General features: G+C 40.9%; 1 protein-coding gene and 1 pseudogene across 3 annotated transcripts in view; one reads left to right on the forward strand and one right to left on the reverse strand.

Annotated features, from left to right (window-relative positions):
- Window positions 1-25880, reverse strand: part of ATRN (attractin) — a 171224-nt gene extending 145344 nt beyond the window's left edge. For 2 of the 3 annotated variants that reach the window (XM_063659468.1, XM_054467960.2), the window contains exon 1: window positions 25343-25854. In XM_063659468.1, the coding sequence (XP_063515538.1) occupies window positions 25343-25749 (407 nt within the window). In that variant the 5' untranslated portion in view covers window positions 25750-25854. Of the gene's footprint in view, window positions 1-25342 lie in introns of all 3 variants that reach the window. The other variant, XM_054467961.2, reaches the window with a different exon arrangement.
- LOC129021929 (splicing factor 3A subunit 3-like) lies at window positions 8320-11969 on the forward strand (annotated as a pseudogene).
- Window positions 25881-26162: the final 282 nt, after the last annotated feature.

Genomic DNA, 26162 nt, shown 5'->3' on the forward strand with positions numbered 1-26162 from the left:
CCTGAGGTACAATTTCACCAGATACAGAAATTCACGATTGACAGTCCTTTTATTTCCACACTTGAAAAATATCATGTCTTGTCCTTCTTCGTGTTTTCATACAAGAAATCTACTGTCATTTGAACTGGTGTTCCCTATAGGTAATGCAACATTTCAGATGGCCTCCATGTTTTCAGATGAGAAATCTACTGCCATTTGAACTGGTGTTCCCTACAGGTAATGCATCATTTCTCTCTGGCTGCTTTCAAGACTTTCTCTTCGCCTTTAGGTTTCAAGAGTTTAATTATAATGTATCTTGGTGTTTCACTGGGTTTATCCTGTACGAAGTTTGCATAGCTTCTTGGGTCCTAAGGTTTGTTTCTTTTGCTAAAGGTGGTAAGATTTCCACTATTATTTCTTTCAAACACTCTTTTAGCCCTACTTACTCTCCCTTCCTCTGGAAATCCAATTACGTGAATATTAAGTCTTGTTATTGCCCCACAAGTCATTTTTTTTGCAGTTTGCTTTCTTCTAACATATTAAGTGAATTCTATAGTTCCTTCCTCAAGTTTACTGATTCTGTCATTGCCACTCTATTGAGCCTGTCCAGTAAGCATTTTTTTTCCTGTTGTTTTTCAGTTCTAAAATTTCCATTTTGGTGCTTTTTTATTTCATTTATTTAGTTTTAATTAATTTTATATGGCTCTTTGCTGAGATTTTTCTATCTTTTGTTTCAGGATAATTTTAATTGATTTTGAAGCATTTTTATGATGGATGCTTTAAAATCCTTGTCAGAAAATTCCAACATCTGATTGATCTTGTATTGGTGACTGTTGATTGTCTTTTCTGATTCAATTTGTGGTTTCCTTTGTTGATGGTATGACAAGTGATTTGCTATTATATCATGAATATTTTGTCTATTATGTTAGAAGTCTCTAACATAGGCTTCTATTAAATCTTTTATTTTAACAGTTAGCCACCCTGTTTAGTTTTAGCACGAGTATCTTGGTCTACTTTTCTAGGCTATCGTTCCAATAGCAGACTAATTTACAAAGCCTTTGCAGTGTTATTTAGCCTGCTTTGTTTATCTAGTGCCATTGAGCTCCACTGGTCTCTGCTGGCGCTGCCTGAGAGGGTAAAGAAGTTCCCCGAGCCAGGCTGCCAGTTGTCTCTTGGTGGAAGAGGGTGTGGTAGTCCTAGGTTACTCCTAGCTTCCCCAGTATCACTGGAGTGAAAAAGGCAAGCTTCGAACCCACAGAGACAAAGAGGTCTTCTGTAATGGGCCACTTGCTCTTGCCAGTTCCACCTACCTGCCCATATCTCTGGGTAGGGGAGAAAAGGCTCAGGCCTACATGGCCAAAGATTTCTCAGACCAGGCCATTTGCTGTGGCTATGTCCTTTTTGCAGGCAGTGCCCACCCTGGTGTCTCTGGGCTGAAGAGGAAAATCTCACATCCACAGGGAAGAAGAGTCTTCTCAAACTGGACTGCTAGCTATAGTTAGGTCTCTCTTACCAGTTCTGCCAACCTGCCTCAGTGGAAAAGGGACATCTCAGGACAGGCAAGGAAGGAATGTGCTTCCTCTCACCACTTATAGGGTAAAGATTAGGGCTAGAGTTCCCAACTGATCCCCTTTGTCAATGCTGTCGGCCTTGCCAGATGTTTTTGGGGGGACTTCCATTTGATTCAGGGGAGGAATGAGCCTACCTACCCAGCCTGCACTCTGTTGCTAGGTGGGAGGGTCAGGAAACACCGGGTCTAGGTGGCCTTGTAATGGATGGGAGGATGCAAGATGCTCTATGACTATGTTCTTCCAATGCTGTGATCCCAAGTCAGTTCACTTTCTTCTTACAAACCTCAAGAATTCTCCTTTGGGAGTCTTGTACCAATTCCAAGATTTAGAGTTGTACTTAGCAGGAAGAGCAGGAAAACTGAGTCTATACCATCTCATTTGTAATAAAAGTCTCCCTATGAGTCTGTTTCAATTATCTGTCTTCTCTCTTGATTTTCAGTCAATTTTTAAATTTTCAGGTTTTTTTTTATTGAATTCCAGACTAAGTTTTATAAAGATATAAATATTACATGTTATTAAATATTATACATAGTAATTATAATAATAACTTGAGGCAATGCTTGATGCTGTCTTTCTCCACAGATTTACATTTGCTTCTAGCAAACAATAAAGCTAGGAGCAGACTCTTTAATCCAATCAGGGATTGAGGTAATGTGAAAGCTGGGCTTCAGCTTTTCTAAGAGCCGATCTATTTTGAGTTCACCCTTAAGCACAGGGTATAGCCCATCCTTCAGCGTTCCCAACTAAAAGCCTGAGGTATTTTCCAGTGCCCCTTCTTTCTTTGCAGCACCTGAAATCCAGCTGTGTCCCCCGATGCTGCATAACCACCAAAACTCTGCTTAGAATCTCAGTCTCTCTGCCATTACTTTGTGCTCAATCTCTTAGCTGCACATCTCAAATCGGCCAATCCCCCCAAGGGAAAAGCTGTACCAAAAGTTGGCCCTCGCCCCTGAGTTTACCTTCTCTCCAAAATTTTGGTCTCTCTAGTCCCTTCTTTGCCTTGCTCACTTTCCAAAGCCTTCAAGCAGATTTTTAAAACAATATTTCCCAGCTTCTCTACTAGTTGTTCTCAGTTGGAGCACTGGCTTAGAAAAAGCTATTCTACCACTGATAGAAATGAAAATCTCCCTAGTAGCCTGTTTTGTGATATAAAAAGATGTTTCAGGATCGTCTTATAGCATTCTTGACCCCAACATGAAATAAGCCATTTTTCTAAGGTACCCTAAGTTCCTTGTAGTGGGAATTAGTATTTACAGAACAGAGTCTGGCATTAGAAGTGCTCAATGCTACCTAGGTTGCTTTCTGGGATTTTCCAGCAGAGAAAACCAGAAAATACAGTTTCAAAAAAGAAAAAATACCATGAGTTTATACGGACATCTCCAACTCAAATTTATGATCCCAAGATTCTTAATCAACAACTCTCTGTTTCAACCTTTGTATCTCCTCTTTTCCACACCAAAATCCAGGCCACCAATCCAATATAATTAACCATTTGTTTTACTTAACAACGCATGCTTCCAGAACAATACCAATAATATGAGTTATACGATGACTAAAAACAGTTTAAAATATTTTTGCAGTTCTTTGTCCTTGAGGATATGTCCTTCTAGAAATGTATAATCAAATTACTATGTTTCAAAGTCATTTGAAAGATCATGTGCTCCAGCCTCAAACTTAATATACATTTAGGTTCACTTATTCCATTTGCACTTGATGTTTAGAGATTGCCTTTTTCTCTCATTTTAATTTATTTTTATTTTATAATATGGTAAAGCATTGGCATGGTTCTAAATGTAATCCACAAAATAAAGTACATTCAGAAGTCTAGCCTCCATCCCTGTTTTATCCACCCCCTTCCCTCTCTCTCCTTAATCATTTTTGTTAGTTTTTGGTTTATATTCCATTGGTGTGTTTATATATATGCACAACAATATATATTTATAGATTTATAGATCCCCTTTCTTTAAAAAATGATAGTGTACAATACCACTGTTCTGCTACAGTGGGTTTTTTTTTTCATTTAACAATATATTCTCCCCCACAGTAGTATATAGGTATTCCTCCTTCCCTTTTATAGCTACATAGTACTCTGCTCTGTGAACATGTCATATTTTATTTAACCAGCCCTCTAATGATACAAGCCCAGACTGAACTGCTATTGAATTTTGTCTCATAGTTTAAATTCACATGAAAATTCAAATGGTCTCACTGTGATGACCACATCCCTAACCTGCTGGTATTCTGGCCTTTGCTTTAACAGCTTTAAACAAAAAAGTTAACTATATAAGCAAGACACAAAATATGCTAACAAAGCCCCAACCCAAACCCCTGATACGGGGTTCTCCGATTAACATCAAAATATCCACAGAGCTTTAAAAAATACAGATGATGTGGCCCTAACACAAACCCCTCTTGGGTGGAATCCAGCACTGCATTGGTGTCTTTAAAAGCTCCATAAATTATTCTAATACACCAAACCAATAACAAACTTTCCATATATGATCTTGTAATTTCTAAGTGTTAAAGTAAGTGGCTTAAATTTTTGGCACCAATACTAAAAATATTTCTGCATTCCAAAGTTTCGTCTGTATCAGAAAATTTTGATCTAATTTCTTAAATTCAAAAGAAATACAAAGAAAAAGATTCATCATGAATATTGACTCATACTAGTAATCTAAAATGTAAAATATTAAGCATTTGTCCTAATTATTAAAAATAATAATAAAGCTACAACCATTATAAATGATATAACATTACAAATGAATGCTATATGTTTTAATATTTAGAACATTCTTCTACACCCATCCACAATGATAATTAAAACAACCATAAAATAATATGGCTCCCTCATATTTTTAAATAATAATAAATCATCAACCTTGAAAGACTCAATAAAAGAAATGGACAAGTCCTTTGCTCAAATCCTGGGCTGTCCCTGAAATTGTCCTGGCTGGATCAAGGTCTCCATGATACTCCTACAGGTAATTCCATCTGCATCCATGGCTTCATCCACCATCTCTATGTTGCTAACTGCCCAAGCTGTATTTCCAGCTCAAGGCTAGACCCATGTTTCAGACTTATATTCCCTATATCAAAAATTTAAGTCATTAAATCCCCTTCTTTTATGCTTTCTTTAAACAACTTTGTCATCTACCCTATCCTCCAAAAATTATCGACTTTTTCTTCACCTTCACCTCCATTCATTCAGCCTACAAACCAATCTCATCTTTTTCCCTCTTTGATCCCCCTGCTAACGCCAATGCTCTAATTCAAATTCTCCTCCTCCTAGTCTAGTCTACTGCAACAGTCTCTTAACTGTGGCTCAGCCCAGCTCCCCCGTCTGGACAGTTCTTTGCAGAGCCACCTGTCATCTTCTTTATAATGTTATAAAGGGCAATTTGATCATGTCAAAACCTGCCTGGAAACCTTTGCATGCCTTAGCATAACATGCAAGGTCTGTGACAATCCAACCCCAATTTACTCCTCCTGCTCTATCACTAGCCACTGCTCCTCAGACTGAGCAGACCATATTGTGGCAATATTGACTATGTATTTCTTCCTCAACTCACCTGCATTAAGTCTTCGTGGCTCAGCACAGCCTGCCTTCTCTGTCTAGAATAACTTATTTTCTCCTAACCAACCTTTCAGATCTCACTTCAAATGTCCCTTGGAGCTCTGGGAACCTGTGCCCCAAGTTTTCAGTGCTGAGCTAATTAATGCCTTCTCCGTGGTAAACTTATCATGTGGTTTGATTCTTACTGTTATAGAGAATAATCTCTGCACACTACACTACCAAGATTTTCTCAAGAACATATCTCATTCACCTCTTTTTCGTCAGTGCCTAAAACATCGTAGATATTCATGTAACATTTGTTGCCTGATAAATAACAGTATCAACTCTAACACAGTTTTGCAACAACAAAAATTTTCAAGCTCTTATTAAGAGCAAAGTTTACCATAAAGGAAGTCCAGAACAATCACATGTGTATCCATGACAGTATGGGGGAAAAAAAACATTTCAAAAGCTAGAGAACTGCAGGTGGATCTTTCTTTCAAAGACATCTGAACACTGACTCTATCGCCTCAGATGAATAGGTGTCATGTGGATGCCTAGCTTGGTTCAAGAACAAAGAAAGTCCATTGGTTTACAGCAGCCATATAAAGGCTGTTCACGTTTTTCTAAATAGAAATAAAAACTCAGGCTAGCCAGACTGGCTTATGCCTGTAATCCCAGCACTTTGGGAGGCTGAGCTGGGAGGATCGCTTGAGGCCAGGAGCTTGAGACCAGCCTAGGCAACACAGCGAGACCCTATCTCTACAAAAAAATAAAAATAGGTTGGGCACAGTGACTCACACCTGTAATCCCAAACACTATGGGAGGCCGATGCAGATGGAGCGCTTGAGCCTAGTAGTTCAAAACTAGCCTAGGCAACATCGTGAGACCACATCTCTACCAAAAAAAAAAAAAAAATTTTAGCCAGGTGTGGTATGGCACACACCTGCAGTCCTAGCTACTCAGGAGGCTGAGGTGGAAGGATTACCTGAGTTCGGGAAGTCAAGGCTGCAGTGAGCTATGATCATGCCACTGCACTCCAGCCTGGTGGCAGAGTGAGACCCTGTCTCTAAAAAAATTTTTTTAAATTATGCACACACACACACAAACGTACCTACATATGTATATATATTTATTATATATATTAAATTATATATAATAATCTATAATACATATATAATTATATATTTTATGTAATTATAGATAATAATTATAATATATATTACATAATTATAGATAATTATATATTATCTATAATTATAGCATATTATATATACATAAATAAATAATATATATACCCACATATATATATTTATATATATTAGTTATTTGTATGTGTGTGTGTGCGTGTGCATCTCTCTCTCTCTCCCTTTCTCTCTCTCTCTCTCTCTGGACAGTACAGCAGCAAAAACTGAGTTCCAGAACCAACAAAACTCAACCCTGATCTTATGGCAGAATTATCTCTTCCCATTCAACCACAGTCCACCTGAAATGATAAAATAGCCCCATTCTCCCATGCGCAAAATGTTGGTGTGAGTTTTGTTAGTTTCTTCCTGTACTTGATATCCCATTCATCACATGTATGAACAATTTATGATATAACTGCCATCAAAGACTTCCTTAGATGTATTCCTTCATCTCCATTCCCACTCTATCCCAAGCTCAAAAACAATCCATGGTAGTCTTATTGCCAACACCTCTGGCTACCTTCAGCAGCTTCTGAGACCACAAAGCCTACTAAGCACCCTACAGCAGAACAACATTCCTAAAGCACCAATGTCACCATGTCACTACCCTTGTCAATATTTAGAATAACTTTGCACAGACTGTGGAATGAAGTCTGAACTCCTCCTGTTCCTGACATTCTAACTATTAAGAATGTCAATCCTTCTCCTCTCACCTGCAAAGCCAATTCTCATGGTCCCCTCAGACACCCAGTGCCCACTCTTACCTCTCCTGTGCTTTTGCTCCTACCATATTCCCCCTCCCTGCCCAGAGGACAGACAGACAGACAGACACACACACACACACACACACACACACACACACACACATTCCCCTATCTAGAATATGCTCTCAACCCTTCTTGTATATTCGACAACCAGAATCTCTCACAGGGCCCTGAATATTAGGCAAAAATAAACATAAATAAGGCTTACATTCAACCTGTTGGCTATCAGGTCTCTGTAACTATAATCTCTTTGAAAGAGTCCACGTAAATATATAGCAATGAAAGAAAAGAAAAGGCAATGGGCAAAGATAAAGAAAAGAAGTTTAAGGATCCTGATATTTAACTCCACTCCTCTTAGCCATCTGATACCTTTTATTTGCATACAACCTTACACTTTCCAGAAATTTTTTATGGTTAAGACTACAAAGACCTACACAATCTTGCTTCTACCCACAAATGAAGAAAAAAGAATACCAGCAGACACTTAGATAAGTTTTGGGGGTTGAACAGACAAGATTTAATAATAGTTTGCAAGTGAGTAAATGGGAATAAAGAAAACACCCAGGTTTCTAGCCTGAGTGGTCTCACAGAAATGCTAAGAAAACTGAGGGTCAAACAGGCTTGGAGTAAAAATCAAAAGTTCAATGTTACAGTATTCGAAGTCCCCAGACTGATAAGAACATCTGAGTTTCAGGTACAGATACAGAAGACGACTGAGTGCAGATGCACAGCAAGTGCCCAGAAGAACTCTAACTTTTAGAAGCCAGAAGAAGACAAAGTCTGCAAATGAGCAGTCAGTCAAGCATGGCAAAAAAGAGAGAGAGCATGGAGTCCCAGAAGTCCAGAAGCAAGTTTTCAAAAAGGAAGCAGTGAAATGTTATGAAGTTTAGTAAGACAAAGCCAGAGAATTAACCACTGGATTTGACAAGCTGTGGACACTGCTGCTCCTATGATCTCTGGCAGCCATAAGTTAAAGAGAAAATTGGAAGTGAGGAAGTAGGAGATGTTAACAAGAGAACAATTTCATTTGCAGGAGTTTTGTTGTAAAATGAAACATAGAAATGAGGCGACATTTGGAGAAGCCACCGGGGATCAAAGAAGGGTTTTGTTTGTTTTTTTTTCCCCCCAGAGAGCTAATAATCTGCAGATAATTATGAGAATCAATAAAATACTTTAGGAAAGGTGCAAAAAGTCCACTGCATTTCCTTTAACCAGCAGCAAACAACTAATCATAAAATTTTTAAGACAGGCTGCAGCTAAAGAAGATGGAGACAATACTGGAGCAGAAGTGACGCTATCATGAGGAGAAGGAAAGGCTCATGGACGTCATGGCCAAAGAGATGCTCACTAAGAAGTCCACGCTCTGGGACCAGATCAATTCTGATCACCACACTCAGGCCATGCAAGATAGGTATATGGAGGTCAGTGGGAACCTGAGGGATCTGTATGATGATAAAGATGGATTACGAAAGGAGGAACTCAATGCCATTTCAGGACCCAATGAGTTTGCTGAATCCTATAATAGACTCAAGTAAATAAAGGAATTCCACCAGAAGCACCCAAATGAGATCTGTGTGCCAATGTCTGGAATTTGAGGAGCTCCTGAAGGCTCAGAGAATCCAAGTGAAGAGGCACAAAACTTTGTGGAGTTCACAGATGAAGAGGGATATGGTCGTTACCTCAATTTCCGTGACTGTTACCTCAAGTACATTAACCTGAAGGCATCTGAGAAGCTGGATTATATCACATACCTGTCCATCTTTGACCAACTATTTGACATTCCTAAAGAAAGGAAGAATGCAGAGTATAAGAGATACCTAGAGATGCTGCTTGAGTAACCTCAGGATTACACAGATAAAGTGAAGCCTCTCCAAGATCAGAATGAACTTTTTGGGAAGACTCAGGCTGAGTTTGAGAAGAAATGGGAGAATGGGACCTTCCTGGATGGCCGAAAGAGACAAGCAGTGCTCTGACCCATGCTGGAGCCCATCTTGACCTCTCCGCATTCTCCTCCTGGGAGAAGTTGGCCTCTCTGGGTTTGGACAGATTGAAATCTGCTCTCTTAGCTTTAGGCTTGAAATGTGGCGGACCGTAGAAGAGCAAGCCCAGAGACTATTCAGCACCAAAGGAAAGTCCCTGGAGTCACTTGATAACTCTTTGTTTGCCAAAAATCCCAAATCAAAGGGCACCAAGTGAGACACCGAGAGGAACAAAGACATTGCTTTTCTAGAAGCCCAGATCTATGAATACTCTGACTCCCAGGGAACAGCAACATCTCACTCATGAAAATGTACAGTGCAAGCAAGCAAGGACAGGAGAAGAGCAAGAAGAGCAGATCAGTGAGAGTGAGAGTGAAGATGAAAAGAATGAGATCATTTACAACCCCAAAAACCTGCCACTTGGCTGGGATGGCAAACCCATTCCCTACTGGCTATATAAGCTTCATGGCCTAAATATCAACTATAATGGTGAGATTTGTGGAAACTACACCTACCAAGGGCCCAAAGCCTTCCAGTGACACTTTGCTGAATAGCATCATGCTCATGGCATGAGGTGTTTGGGCATCCCAAACACTATTCACTTTGCTAATGTGACACAGATTGAAGATGCTGTCTCCTTGTGGGCCAAACTCAAATTGCAGAAGGCTTCAGAATGATGGCAGCCTGACACTGAGGAAGAATATGAAGACTCAAGTGGGAATGTTGTGAATAAGAAGACATATGAGGATCTGAAAAGACAAGGACTGCTCTAGTGCTCAGGGATGTAGCTCAGCTTTCGGGCTAGCCCAGGCTTCCCTGAGATCTGTTTTTTCTATTTCTCCCAACCAAATTCTCTTAAAGACCCTTTGCTATGTAGTCTCATGGTCTAGCATGCTTCCTGTAGAAACAAGGCATGCTGGCAGATTGCAGGGTTGAGATGTGTTTTATCTGTTTTATATTTTAAAAGATTCTGCCAGAAAATAAAACCAGACCTTGTTCAAAAAAAAAATTTAAAGATACAATTTACAAAAGTATAAAAAACATCAAATATCTGTGGCTCACACCTGTAATGCAGCACTTTGGGAGGCCGAGGCAGGCAGATCACCTAAGGTTAGGAGTTCGAGACCAACCTGGCCAACATGGTGAAACCCCATCTCTAATAAAAATACAAAAATTAGCCTGGCATGGTGGTGCACAACCGTAATCCCAGCTACTTGGGAGGCTGAGGCAGGAGAATTGCTTGAACCCAGGAGGCGGAGGTTGCAGTGAGCCAAGATCACGCCACTGCACTCCAGCCTGGGCAACAAGAAGACTTGGTCTCAAAAAATTAATTAATTAATTAATTTAAATTGCTTAAAGGCACAATAGGATCAAAAGTATCAAAAATAACACTATGAAAATAAGCAGCCAGTTTTATTAATAAAAGATAAAACCTCTAGAAATTAAAAATACAATCACTGAAAATGAAAATTTAACAAGTTACACCACAAATTAGATACAGTTAAAGTGAGAATTTGTGAACTAGAGAACAGATCTGAGGAAATTATCCTGAATGCAACAGAGGGAAATAGATAAAAATTATGAGAAGTAGAAAGTAAACAGAATAAAAAGAATAGGCAACACGTGTCTGTCTAAAAGTCATACTAAGAGAAAATAACAAATAAAATGTAAAAGAAGCTTTAAAAAGATAATACCTGAGAATTTCCCAGAAATGATAACAGACTTGAATCCTCAGATAAAGAATGCACATACACTGAGCAAAATAAAAATAAATCCACATTTGGACACATCATAGTAATACTACATTAATACAATCAACCAAAAGAGAAAGGGAAAGAAAAAAATAACATAGAGATAGACTATGAGTAAAAGCAAGAGCACTTATGAAAAACCAGAATGGTTGGGTGTGGTGGCTCACACCTGTAATCCCAGCACTTTGGGAGGCCAAGGTGGACAGATCACTTGAGGCCAGGAATTCGAGACCAGCCTGGCCAACAGTGAAACCCCATATCTATTAAAAATAAAAAAGTGGCACACAACTGTAATTCCAACTACTCAGGAAGGTGAGGCACCAGAATCGCTTGAACCCGGGAAGCAGAGGTTGCAGTGAGTCAAGATCACACCACTGCAATCCAGCATGGGTGAAAGAGCAAGACTCTGTCTCAAAAAAATAAAAATAAAAATAAAAATAAAAAGGAAAAAAGAAAAACAACCAGAAGGAAACAAAATGGCACCTGAGATTTGCTTCAAAATAATCTATGCTAGCTGGTGGGAGGAGGGGAAGGGATGGGAATGGGGCAGTGGTAAAAGTGAAAAAGAATGACTATGAGTTGCAAATGTTGAAGCTGGTGACAGACACGTCAGACTTGTCATACTTTCCATTTTTGTTTATTTGAAATTTTCCAGAATAAGAAGCTAAAAAAGAGAGAAAGAAAAAAAATTACCTATGAATGAATTAGACTGACAGCTGACTTTGAAACATCAGTAATAAAAATCAGAAGACATTGAAAAAAATATTCAAATTGCTCAAAGAAAACAATGATCCATCTTAAATTCCAGCCCCAGCTATATGAGCATTCAAGGGTGAAAACAAAATAAAACAACAGACAAAATCTGACATGCTTGCCAAAAGAAAAGCTCACAAGCACAGTTCAAAAATTCAGGCCGGGCGCGGTGGCTCATGCCTGTAATCCCAGCACTTTGGGAGGCCGAGGCAGGAGGATTATGAGGTCAGGAGTTCGAGACCAGCCTGACCAACATGGTGAAACCCCGTCTCTACTAAAAATACAAAAATAAGCCAGGCATGGCGGCAGGCACCTGTAATCCCAGCTACTTGGGAGGCTGAGGCAGGAGAATCGCTTGAACCCAGGAGGCAGAGGTTGCAGTGAGCCAAGATCGCACCATTGCACAGCAGCCTGGACGACAGGGCAAGACTCCATCTCAAAAAAAAAAAAAAAAAAAAAAAAAACTCAAAAAAAAGTATTGGCAAATCAAATCTAAAAATCTGTATTAAAAAACATATCATGGCCAAAATGGGTTCAACTCAGGAATACAAAGATAGTCTAACAATTAAAAAGTATATAAGTGTAATTTACCACATTAACAGATGAAAAGACAAAAATCAATATGATCACAGGCCACCTTCTATGTGCAGGGAACTATTCCATAGGATTCTTTTTAAAGTCAGGATCAAGACCATTCAACAATGTCCTACAATGATAATATTCAACAACATGAACTAGCTCATTAATTACACAAGAAAAAGAAAGAAGGTGTATACAGTTTAGAAGTAAACTGTCACAACTTATTAGCAGCATGACGATCAACATGGGGAACAGGAGAATCCACACACAAGCTACCAGTACTACAAGAACTTAGGAAGGATTCATAGATATACAAATTCAAAACAAGAGGAAATCAATTCTGCCTTTGCACTTCTGCCATCACCATGATGGTGAGGCTCAGCCAGCCTCTGGTACAAAGAGATGTGACAGCTGTGACACCCCCATCCCCACCAGCTGAGCCCAGTCAACCTCCTGCCTAGATCCAGACAGGTGAATAAGTTTCCTAGACATCAGAGAGGTGCCCAGATAAATACAGACACTCATGAGCTAAATATTACTCAGTGCAATAATAATAATAATAATTTTAAAATCCATTCCTAGGTACTATAGTAATCACTTTCTAGTAATAACAAAATTCTCTATTGTGTGTCAGATCATTTGTAAAAAGCTATAAGAATTTACTAAAAGATATAAGAGACCTAAATAACTAGAAATATAAAGCATCTTTCCAGAACGATGTGAAGGATGGAAAGACCCTCTATTATAAAGATGACAGATTTCCCCAGGCTTATCTCAACATCAGGTGAAATTCCAAACAAAATATCAACAGGGATTTTTGTTGAAATTAGAGGAGGCAAGAGTTAAGAACAATCAAGTCAAGTCTGAAGTTTTAAATGATTACAGCACAATTCAATTCAAATGGGGAGCAGGGGCAAAACTGTTCTATAAATGGAACTGCAACAACCGCTTTCCATATAAAGATAATTAAATTAGGTCAATATAACAAATCATTCGCAGAAACAAGTTACAGGCGGATAAAAGATCAGAATGGAATAAAGCAAAAATTTTAAATTTTGAGGAAGTAAAATATACAAGAGTATATTTACAAGGTCAGTACAGGAAAGGAATTTTACAATATAACACAAAAAGGACAAGCCATAAAGGAAAAGAATAATAACATTTACTACATATGGGTTTTGGTTTTTTTTTGTTTTTTTTTTTTTTAAGAGACAAGGTCTCTCTCTGTCATCCAGGATAGAATGCAGTAGTGTGATCTTAGCTCACTGCAGCCTCAAACTGCTGGACTCAAGTGACCCTCCCACCTCAGCTTCCCAAGTAGCTAAGACTACAGTTATGTGCTATCGTGCCCTGCAAATTTTTAAATGTTTTTATAGAGATGGGGGTCTCACTATGTTGCCCAGACTGGTCTCAAACTCCTGGGCTTAAGCAATCCTCTCACCTCAGCCTCCCAAAGTGCTGGGATTATGGTGTGAGTCATCATGCCTGGCCTCATGTATTTTTAAAAATAAGAATGGTTATTAAACTGCTATGGAATTTGGATTCTACTCAATATATATTTTTAAAGTAATACTGTATAATGGGGATTTTTTCCGGCAGCTCTATTTATAATATACAGAAATTGTATCTCTTCAACTCTATAAATTCATTTTTTTTGAAAAATAATACGTGTCAACTGCATGTCAACCTGAAAGCAAGGAAGTAAAAAGAATTTCAGTTATTTTGGAGGTGCTTCAAAAGACTGAAGATCACTACCCTAGAGAAAAATCACACATGTATGCATAAAGAGATAGGTAAAGAATGTTAATTGGGCCGGGCATGGTGGCTCACACCTGTAATCCCAGCACTCTGAGAGCCCCAGGCAGGCAAATTGCTTAGGCCAGGAGTTCAAGATCAGCCCAGGCAACATAGTGAAGCCTGGTCTCTACTAAAAACACAAAAAATTAGCTGGGTGTGGTGGCACATGTGTAGTCTCAGCTATTCCAGAGGCTGAGGTGGGAGGATCACCTAAGCCTTGAAGGTCAGGGCTGCAGTGAGCGGTGATTACATCACTGCACTCTAGCCTGGTTGATAGAGTGAGACCATGTCACAAAAAAAAAAGAATGTAATTGTAGTACTATTTGTAACAGCAAAAGTTGGAAAACTCTAAATGCCCATCAGCAGGAAAATGGGTAAGTAAACCGGAATCCTTTTGTAATTAATATTAATTATGAATCCGCTAGAACTACATTTATCAACAGATAAATCTCCAGCATATCTTATCTCAAGATTAAAAAATGCTACATGTTTTTGGGAACAAGATATTGTTTGCAGAAATATCTCTCTGTACTCTCTGTAATAAGAGTAGAAACATGCAAGAGAAATAATAAACATCAACTTCACCATACTAGTTACCTCTGGGGAAAGGGTATGGTGAACAAGATTAAGAAGGGGTGGTAACATGGGGACCTTGGTCAGTATCTGTAACATTTTATTTTTTAGAATAACATTAATATGAAGAAAATTCAGAAAAACCAGGTTGCAAGTACAAAGAGATATTCCTTGCATCTCTTCCATAGGCTTCAAATATTTCATATTAATAGGAAGTTATAGTTAGTTCAGAGACTGAACCAGCACTAAACATATCATCACTTTAAAGAAATGAGTTATACATTTTGTCAGTATTGGTCAGTGTTTCTCAAAGAGTTGTCCAAATACTGCTCCCATTAAAAGACAGTCATGGCATCTATCAAAAGAGAAGCATAAGACACAATGATATTTATATATAAGTTATGAGAAGGCATAAAATGAATCTAATTCTGCAGATCTGTCTCAAGATCATCTTTGCCAAACCATCTGATCAAAATCCTTGATACCTCCAATACTTCAAAAACAGTGTTCAAAAGGGAAAACTGAGTGACAATTATAGCCAGGTTGGCCTTTTCATTCAATTTAGAGAAAAACTATCCAAACAGGAAATGTGCTATTTGCAGAGAAATGCTTACAAATAGCTGAAAATCGCTATCATTTTATCATTCAGTATCAAAACACGCAAAAAAATTCTAAAAAATAATTGTGAAAGCACATATTTATGAATATCAAACATTAGGACAGGAAAACTATTTTTAATAGCACAAAACACAGTTAAATTCAATCTCTATTTTAATATACATTTTATCCCAAAATTTAATGTCTTTTTTTGGTCTACAATTCATGCTTTTCCTTACATAATTAAAGTACATGAAACAATATATGCACCACGTTTTAAATAGAGTAAGGTCAAATTTTCCTTTGAATATCATTACAAATTATATTTAAAATATACATTATAATCTTTATTAACAAACTACTTTTACTTTATTTAAAATTACCTTAAAAACAGGATACATTTTTTAAAAGATTATTATTTTTTAATTCCTATGAGAGTCCATAAGATTATACATTTTTGTGAAAGGATCTGTGAATTTAAAAATTTAGAGAACACAGGTCAAGGGAGGTTACTTTTGTGACTCTTAACAGCAACTGACAGAATTCCAGCCCCTAATGTTTACTGGCTTATTAATAAACCAATCAAAAAATTCTTAGACTACAAAAAGGACCAAGAGAAATTAATTGGAAAATTCATTCATTTAATAATTGTATACTTTTAATGTCAAATTCTAAAAAAAAAAAAAAGGAAATTCACCCATTACTAAAATTAACTTCTCTAAGTGAAAAACAGAAAATTCTCAATAGGTAAGCACGTAAATAAACAGCTATAACTGAAGTCCACCCAAAACGTAAACTGAAAAAAACTGAAAACTTAAGAATTAAAAATTTAAAGGGTCCAAGCATGGTGGCTCTCATCTGTAATCCCAGCACTTTGACAGGCCAAGATGAGAGGATTGCTTGAACCCAGGAGTTCGAGATCAGCCTGGGCGACATAGTGAGACCTCGTCTCTACAAAATTAAAAAATTAGCCAGGCATGGTGGTGCGCACCCGCAGTTCTAGCTACTCAAGAGGCTGAGGTGGGAGGCACTTGAGCCCAGAGGCTCAAGGTGGTCAAGGCTGCAGTGAGCAGCGATTGCACCACTGCACTTCAGCACGGGTGACAGGGTAAGCCCCTGTTTCAAACACTCGAAGATCAATCCACTAGCAGTAAAAGAAAAAAAACTTTTTTAATGTTTTAATTGAAAGGATATCGAACCATGGTCTCAGTGACAAAAGAAAAGCAGTTAAAGAGATATGACATAAAGAAAATGAAACGTGGAAAAAAAGCAAGACAAATATAAGAAAGCCATCATAAGAAGGAAGTCACGTTAATACTAACAGAGCAGTTTGAAAGTATAGAAAGAAAAGGGAAAATGGAAGGAATAAAGTAATGAAATGAAAGATGAGAATAGTGTATAGTATATAGATGGAAGTCACTTGCCAAAATGCATTGGGAATTCACAGAAAATAGTACAGTACTATTTAAGTGGGAAATAAGTTTCATAGTAAGTTAATGGCCAATCAACTTCCAGACACAACTATTTCAAAAAGTACAACTATAGTTTCATTTCAGTTTTGGAAATATGATTGTATTAAAAAGAAAAACTAGTGTAAGATTTCTGTTCAACCATAACACTAGGTACTCACTTCTGTATTTCTTAAGATAAAAATATCCTACAAATGTATTAAATCACTTAATCACATTTATATGATCAAAACTGTTTTGATCATAAACACACTCTCCTTTTTCTCCTATGTACATACCTGTCCTCTATACTGTGGTAAATAAAAAGCATCTTCCCATCTTGGGAACCTTTCATAGAGGTAAAGTCTATGGTAATTTGTTACAGAAGCCCTAACTGACTAACCCTAGTCAGCTGACTCTACCTCCCTCCCTCCCTCTGTATGTTAGGAATTGTTCTACTGTAAGTGGAAGGAAATCCAACTCTAACCGGCTTAAGAAAAACGTGGACTGCGGTATTTCACAAACCAAAAATTACACCTTCAGGCAAGTTTTGATCCAGAGATTCAGAAAGTTATCAGGTCTCCAGCTCCATTTCTCTGCCATTCTCCATCTTCTGGGAGTTGTTCTGACCTGAGGTGAATTCCTTACAGCAGCAATGCTAACTCTAACAGTTCTAGGCATTATGGCCTCACCACACAGAAAAGAAGGCAACACATATCCTTCTAAACGCCCACAGAGGAAAGGGATCTCCGACAAAAGTCCTGAGATTCACTCTGATTGAGTCCATTAAAATCAATCATAAGCCCATTTCAAAACAATCAGCACGGCCAGAAACTGGAATGCCCTGAGGGCTTATCCTAGGTCAAGCATAAACCTGGAAGCTGGAGATTGTTGGGAAGGGACAAAAAGAGGCCATTATAACCTTACAATCTCACCCCCTTCCTTCTATTACACCCCTCACAAGTTATGTTCCAACAACATGCATCTACACATTCAGTTCTCCAGGTGCTGTGGGTTGGGCTGTGTTCCCCAAAAAGGTATGTCAAAGTCCTAACCCTGGGTCCCTGTGAATGTGACCTTATTTGGAAACAGGGTCTTGGCAGATGCAACAAAGTTACGATGATATCATACTCGTACATCCACTATGACTGGTACCCTTAAGAGAAAAGACAGAGACACAAAGGGAAAGAGAGTATCACGTGAGACTGAAGGGACGGAGGCAGAGGCTGAAGTGATGCATCTACAAGCCAAAATGCCAAGGACTGCTGGCAACTCCAGAAGCGAAGAGAAAGGCATGGAACAGATCCTCCCTGAGAGTCTTCAGAGAGATCGTGGCCCTGCCAGCACCTTGATTTCAGGCTTCTAATCCCCAGAACTATGAAAAAATAAATTTCTGTTGTTTTATGCCATGAGTTTGTGGCACTTCACTGTAACAGCCCTTGGAAATTAATACACTAAGTATGATAATCCATAATTCTTTGCCTTTGCACATCAACTCTTCATTCCTTCTGGAATGCCTTTCTCCCCCAATGATCTACTCACACTAAACCTCTCAGACCTGCCCAAATGTCCTCTCTTCTGTGATGTCTTCCACCAGAACTCCCAAAAGAGTTAGTCGATGACATCTTAGTCCAGCACCACATATTGCCTGTATTTTTATTATGAAATTCTAATTGCTGTGCACGTAGCTGTCTTCCCTTCATAGCTATAAGTTCTCTGAGGGGAAAGCAAGGCCTGATTCTTACACACCTTCATATCCTCAAGGAAGGGCACAGTACCTAACACATAATATTCAGCAGATATTTATGAAGTGAATTAGCAGATGACTCATTTCAAAAGAAGATAATAGAGGTCAGATGCAGTGGCTCATGCCTGTAATCCCAGCACTTTGGGAGGTCAAGGCAAGATGCTCTCTTGGGGACAGGAGTTCCAGACTGGCCTGGGCAACATAGTGAGACCTCATCGCTACAAAAAATTTAAAAATTGGCTGGGCACACTGGCCTGTGGTCCCAGCCACTTGGGAGGCTGAGGTGGGAGGATCACTTGAGCCCAGGAGCACTGCCCTCCAGCCTGGATGACAGAACAAGACCCTGTCTCTCAAAAAAAAAAAAAGGTATGATTTGGGAGAACTAACTATTATAGATTATAGAGAACTGAAGGTGGGCCTTGGTAAGTAGAGATGAAAAGAAAGAATGGGGGAGCAGTGAGGAGGGAGGTGCTGAATTTAGCAAACACAGAAAAACTACGAAGTAGTTTGGTTAGGAAAAAGATCTGGTTAGGAAAAAAAGGATGTGAAAGGAATGGGATCCTTCTGCTGAGGATCATTTTAGAGGTAATAAAAGAAGCAAAATAAGGGACACATGTTTTTGTTTTTTATTACACTTTAAGTTCTGGGATATATGTGCAGAACATGCAGATTTGTTACATAGACATACACGTGCCACGGTGGTTTGCTGCACCTATCAACCCATACTCTACATTAGCTATTTCTCCTAATGTTATCCCTCCCCTATCCCCCCATCCCCGGACAGCTCCAGTGTGTGATGTTCCCCTCCCTGCTCCCACTTACAAGTGAGAACATGAGGTGTTTGGTTTTCTGTTTCTGTGTTAGTTTGCTAAGAATGATGGTTTCCAGCTTCATCCATGTCCCTGCAAAGAACATGAACTCACCCTTTTTTATGACTGCACAATATTCCACGGTGTATATGTGCCACATTTTCTTTATCCAGTCTACCACTGATGGGCATTTTGGTTGGTTCCAAGTCTTTGCTATTGTGAATAGTGCTGCAACAAACATACGTGTGCATAGAGACACATGTTTTTAGAAGACTGATATGACAAAGTGTGAAACAGACTCTGCAGGTGTAAGAAAACAGTAAAAGTGCAACAGAAGCAGGTCAGCAATGAGGTGAAGGGTTAGGTACATTAGAATGGCAAAAGAAATGGAAAGAAACAAATTTATACAGTGTGAGAGCAGAAAAAAGAAACAGGTAGAAAGAGCCAAAGATTACTCCTAAGTTTTGACCTTTGGTTAGCTAAATTTGGATTTAGCTAAAACAAATAAGGAAGTACAAAGAAAAAGACTATTTTTTTCAATGAGGATAGAAGTTTGGTGTTATACATGATTCAGTATGAGGTGACAATAAAACATCCCAGCAAAGATGCCCACCAAACAGTGGAAGACAGAGAAGTTCGGGAGCAATGTAAGGACAGAAGACATATACGGCAGTCATGTGGGTAAAGATGACTTTTTTAAAAGTCATAAGAAGTAAATTACAGAATTGAATTCCTTCATTCAACAGATATTTACTGCTCACTATGCTCCAGGCCCCTGCCCTCACGGAACTTACATTGTACTGGGGAAAACAGATAAGCCTAAATTGGACTTGTGAACATAAATTTAGGGCTTGAGGTTAACATCACTTAGTAATTACTATAAGAAAAAAATGTTTTAACTTTTTACTTCTTCACATTTTATTTTTGAGAATTTTCTTTCTTTCTTTCTTTTGAGACAGAGTTTTGCTTTTGTTGTCCAGGCTGGAGTGCAATGGCTCAATCTCGGCTCACTGCAACCTCTGCCTCCTGGATTTGAGTGATTCTCCTGCCTCAGTCTCCTGAGTAGCTGGGATTACAGGCGCTCGCCACCATGCCTGACTAATTTTTTGAATTTTTAGTGGAGACGGGGTTTCACCATGTTGGTCAGGCTAGTCTCGAACTCCTGACCTCAGGCGATCCGCCCGCCTCAGCCTCCCAAAGTGCTGGGATTACAGGCGTGAGCCACTGCGCCCAGGCAAGAATTTTCATTTCACTAGTTAAAAAGGTATTTATGTCCTCAGATCGTCAGCCAGAGAGATTGAAGTGAATTTAAGATTTTTAAAATGTTAGCTTTCCTATTGTAAAAATCTATTTTCCTTCCTTTGTTTCTCAAAGCGTTTGTTGGAATTAGGTCAGTCCTTCAAAGAACGTCCATAAAGAGTGACTGGACTCAGAAAAAAATGAGACGCCAAATGGTATAATAAAAAGAACACAGGTTTGGGCATTAGACAACCCTGAGTTCAAATCTCAATTTTACACAACTTCTGTGACCTTGGACACGTTATTCAGTACATCCAAGTTTACTCAACTGTGAAATGGGAATAACTTCACTCTAAGGACTAAAAGGGAGTTATTCCTAATAAGCAGTTGGCACTATATATATATATATATATATATATATATACACACATACATTTTTTTTTTTTTCGAGACAAGGGTCTCGCTTTGTTGCCCAGGATGGAATGCAGTGGCATGATTATGGCTCACTGCAGCCTCAACCTCCTGGGCTCAAGCAATCCTCCTGCATCAGCCTCCCATGTAGCTGGGACCACAGGCACATGCCAACACACCCAGCTAACTTTTTTTTTTTGGTAGTGAGGAGCTCTCACTTTGTTGCCCAGGTTGGTCTCAAACTCCTGGGCTCAAGTGATCCTTCTGCCTCTGCCTCCCAAAGTGTTGGGAGCTACCACACCCAGCCACTACTATTATTACTGTATGTGCTGGGCACAAAACAGATGTCTGATAAATGCTTAGTTCCTTTCTTTTTTTTCTACAGAAGGTACATCTTAACATTATCAGGCTCAATCCAATTCACCAGATTATTCTATTCAATTCTCCCAAACATTTTCTACAGTAGGAACTTAAAAGAATTGAATGAATATTAAATTCAAAAATGAGCTTAATTTACAAGTAGAAAAAAATGATCACTGAATTATGAAGATTCACATAAGAATGAATGAAAGTGGTACTGCCTTAGAAATCACACACCAAAGATTCTATAGGTATTTTTATTAAACTGACATCCTTTAACTTATCCTTTAAAATCAGTCATTTCTATGTCATTTTTTATTTACAAAAAATGTTACTAACTACAATAATTCAATAATCTAAATTTTATATAACACCCTCAGAGTTGTCCTGAGGATTAAATAATACAATGCACATGAAAATGCTCTGTGGCACACAGTATGCACTCAGCGATAACCTTAGGGAAATCCACTCCTCGTTAGCCTATGTTCCCTTCAATTAATGAAAAAATCCTATAACAGCAATTGTAACACAGGATTTACAGGACTAAAAAGCTCAAAAAACACTCCAACTTGATGCCATTCTAAATCAGAAAGGTATTCATTTAATGTCTTTTAAAAACAAAGAGGTTTGTAAGTTAAATCAAGATACAAACCACTGCAATCAAAACCAACATTTCACTCTTACCCCCAAAAGAATACTTCGACTAAATTTTTTTTTTTTTTTTTTTTGAGATGGAGTCTCACACCATCGCCTGGTCTGGAGTGCAATGGCGCAATCTCGGCTCTCTGCAACCTCCGCTTCCCAGGTTCAAGCGATTCTCCTGCCTCAGCCTCCCGAGTAGCTGGGATTACAGGCGCCCGCCACCACGCCCAGGTAATTTTTTGTATTTTTAGTAGAGATGGAGTTTCACTATGTTGGTCAGGCTCGTCTCAACTCCTAACCTCTTGATCTGCCCGCCTTAGCCTCCCAAAGTGCTGGGATTACAGGTATGAGCCACCGCGCCCGGCCTCGACTAAAATTTTATTGAGTTTTGTTGTTGTTGTTTTGAGACGGAGTCTCGCTCTGTCGCCCAGGCTGGAGTGCAGTGGTGCGATCTCGGCTCACTGCAAGCTCTGCCTCCGGGGTTCACGCCATTCTCCTGCCTCAGCCTCCCGAATAGCTGGGACTACAGGCGCCCGCCACCACGCCCGGCTCATTTTTTGTATTTTTAGTGGAGACGGGGTTTTACCACGTTAGCCAGGATGGTCTCGATCTCCTGACCTCGTGAACGCCGCCTCGGCCTCCCAAAGTGCTGGGATTACAGGCGTGAGCTACCGCGCCCGGCCTACTGAGTTTTTTTAAAAGACCAGAGTCATAAGTTCCTCCTACTTTCATTTTTAAAAATGCAAAATCCCAAAGCCCACAAAATATAATGGTATCATCAGGACCAAAGTCATAATTGTCTACCCAGGAAACAGCACTGACATCACCTAGAATCAGCTCAAAGGGAATGTCCACAATAAGCAGGGGAGTCCCTTCACTCACCCGTGACACCATTTGAGACAACCAGTGTCAGGACTGCCTGTTCCCTGCAACAAGTAGCTCTTCTCCAATCCTCTGGGCTTTCCATGTGGACTCTCAGAGAGAGTTCCCTGGCAATCTCCCTCATAGGTCGATGACTCCAAACTTAACATCTGCCAGGCGTGTACTCTGAGAGCACCCCAAACTCAGCATGCATGCAATTAAACGTCTAACACCTGCTCTTGTGTCCCTGTGTCTGTTAATGGTATCACTGTCCTCTCAATCACCCAAGATAGAATCTAGTTTTCTTTCCCTCACCATCCCCTACCTTTCCAAGAGCAAACCAGTTTACACGGAAGACTTGTCCATTTCACCTCTACAAGCTCTCATTACCACTGCTCTGACCCATGCCAACAGATCCCACCTAGCTGCCCACTATCTCTCATGCCCAAAGTGAGTCTACCTACTCTGAACATTACAGATTGATCTTGCTATGAAGTCCCCTTCCCACACTGTGAGTCCCCACTGCCTACCACAGTGTCCCAGGTTTTCAGAACTTGAAGGATCCTCATCTGACTCAACCATCCATTGACCTGATCTTGGAAGCTTCTCAAATTGAAAATGCCCTGACCTCACCTTCAAGGCCATTTGTATTCTGTCTCCAATCTAAAAGCCTATAATGTCATAAAAATAGGAGTGAACTACGCCATTTCACAGCTCTTGGGCTAAAGGTCAAAATTCTCAATCCAACCCACAGATCTCCACTTGGCCTGGCTTCTGCCTTTCTCTCCAGTCTTGCCAGGCTCCCCTTTGCTCTCTCTGCTCCTGCCACCTGGCCTTCCATCCAGGCTGCCATCATCCCCTTCAACCCCAAGCCTCTGTACCTGCTGGCCCCTCAGCACCCCACCCCTCACGTAGGTAGTACCATCTCACCCCTCAGACTTCACATCGCTTCCTCAGTGACTTACCTTACCCCTAAACTAAGTCAAGTCCTCTGTTTGTCTCCTGCTCTTTACCTCCACAGCCTTGAACAAAATTAGAATAAAATTTTTATTGGATTTTTTTACTCCCAAGCTGGAATGTGAGCTACATAAGAGCAGGACTGTGCCTGTCTTTTATACCACTGTATCTCACAACCTAAAACATAGGAGCCCTCAACAAATACATGTAGATTAATGGAATTCATAAATCAGAACACCCTAAGTTACAAAAGCAGCTTCACTGCAGCAGTGGTCCTGAAGTCACTTGGTTTCTCCATCCATAAAACTAAAGAGCTCATCTGTTCAACGTTCTCTGAGTTCCTTAGAAGACCTAACATTACCTAAGTCTACAATTTTGCTATTCCAAACTCCTCTCTCACAACTCTCTTCCACATAGGCAGCAGCAAAACTTTACTTTCCAGCCTCCTCAACTTTGTTTGCACCCTTCTTTCCATCTGTAATTTTTTTCCAGCTCCACATTTCCAAATCCTACTTAACCTTACATGCTCAAATCCAATGTTACCGCCTCCTCAAAGTCCTCCTTGCATCCCTCCAGCTAGCCACAACCTCTCCATCCCTGAATTCCCACAAGTTCCCTGTTGCCTCATTCAGGTCTCAGATCAAATGTCACTTCAAATGAGAACCTTCTCCAAGAGTCACCACCGGTTATAATTCTCTACCTGACCACGCTGTTTTTATTTTCTTGAGAGCATTTACCATTACCTGAAATTACCATGTTCATTTCTCTCATTTATTTACTTGTTAAGTGCCTGTTGCTCCCACTAGAATGTCAAGATCGATGAGAGCAGACCCTGTCTGTCTTGTTCACATTTCCCCACTCCCCCACATCAGACATGTGTTCAGTAAACTAAATACCTGTCAAAGGAGTGAATGACTCTGTAACCCTTATGACTAGGGTTATGTGCGTACATTATCTTTCTCTTGCTATATTCCAAACTCCCTGTGGACAAGGCTAAAGTCTGGCTAATCTATTCGTCTGTATTACCTGGAAAATCATTGCACAACTGAAGCAAATAACGATAACTGCTAATTAATTTATTGATTTCTCCAAGAGGAACTGCCCCAAACCAGGCCAATTCAGAACTTCATATTGTCCAGAAACCAAGGCAAACAGGAATTTCCTTCCATTCCCTCTTCACCACAGACCCTGTTCCAATTTGCCACCTCCAGTGAGCTTTTGCCAAAAGACTAGTTTCCTCACTTTCCTTTAGAAGGACCACTGGTCCTTCTATCCCTAATATCTTACAATGCTACCCTTTCCCTTTTATCTCCAGCCAACAAAGCATTTCCAGGGCCCTGTTTCTTCAGAGCACCCCACATCTCCAATGCATCGGGGAACTCATCGGGTCCTAGGGCACATGTGGATGTTAAAAGGAAGTGTTCAAGCAAACCTGGCTAGTTCACCTTTCCTTGGATACCTCGTTTAGCTGAAACAGGCCGAGTTTTAGAGCGATCGGCTTTGATGCTCTTTGGGTCCCTCAGCATTCTTCCAATCTAACCCAAGCACCCAAATACCGTCGGGGTGCCCCCACCCTTGCCCCACACCTTTTCACCTTCCAACAGAGGAAGACCCCAGGCCAGAGACGATGATCTCCCCGGAAGCAAATGGCCCTCAAACCCCATAGGGCGGCCCTACCCTCTCCACTTTCTGTCCAGCATCTCCCTCTAGCCTGGAGCTGTCTCGAACGCCCCTCAGCCCCAGCCTCTGGTTGGGCCCGACTCTCCCACACCACCCGCCACTCACCTGAAGCGGCCCCCGCAGTGCTGGCATTGCTCGCCCACCCAGCCCGCGGGGCAGACGCACTGGCCGGTGCCAGGGTTGCAGCGACCGCCGTTGACACAGGGCCGGTCACATTCCTTGGCCTCGGCTGCGGCTGAGCCCGACACCGCCGCCGCCGCCGCCGCGGCCTCGGCCTCGCAGGGCAGCAGCAGCAGCAGCGGCGGCGAGAGCAACAACAGCAGCAGCAGCAGCCGTGGCCGCAGCGGCTGAGACAGCAGCCGCGGGAGGCGCAGCCCGGCCCCCAGCCCCGGCCTCCCAGCCCTGGTCACGTCCCAGTCCCGGTGCGGCCCGCCGCTCCTGCCCGCGAGCGCTGCCGTCGCTGCCGTCCTCCTCCTCAGCCTTGCCTCAGTCGCCGCCGCTGCAGCCACCATCTTCCCGGGGCTGAGACGGCGCCCCGCGACCACATACACACACACCGCACGGCCGGCTCCGCTTCGCCTGGCCGTGCGGGGCGGGGCTGTGCGGACGGTGGCTCGTGCAGTCCACAAGGGGACCACAGCGGAACAGTGGGCGGGGCCAGCGCGCGCGTGCACGAGTGCGTCCGTGCGGGGGCGCAGACAGCGGTCTCCGGCGGGCGCGGCGCCGGGGGCAGTCTTCTGACTTGGACCATAGAAGAAGCTGAATCCCGTCTGCGCTGTCCCCGCGGGCGAAAGCTCTAGTTTTCTCCCTTCGCCTTTCGCCCGCGGCGGCGGGGTTGCAGCCCCACTGGATGCCTAGGAGCCGACCGCGTTGAGTGTTGCCCTCCTAGAGACCCGGCGCTCTGCCCTAACTCCAGCTGCCGGAC

The sequence above is a fragment of the Pongo pygmaeus genome, chromosome 21 (genome assembly GCF_028885625.2).
Source record: "Pongo pygmaeus isolate AG05252 chromosome 21, NHGRI_mPonPyg2-v2.0_pri, whole genome shotgun sequence".
NCBI classification, from domain to species: Eukaryota; Metazoa; Chordata; class Mammalia; order Primates; family Hominidae; genus Pongo; species Pongo pygmaeus.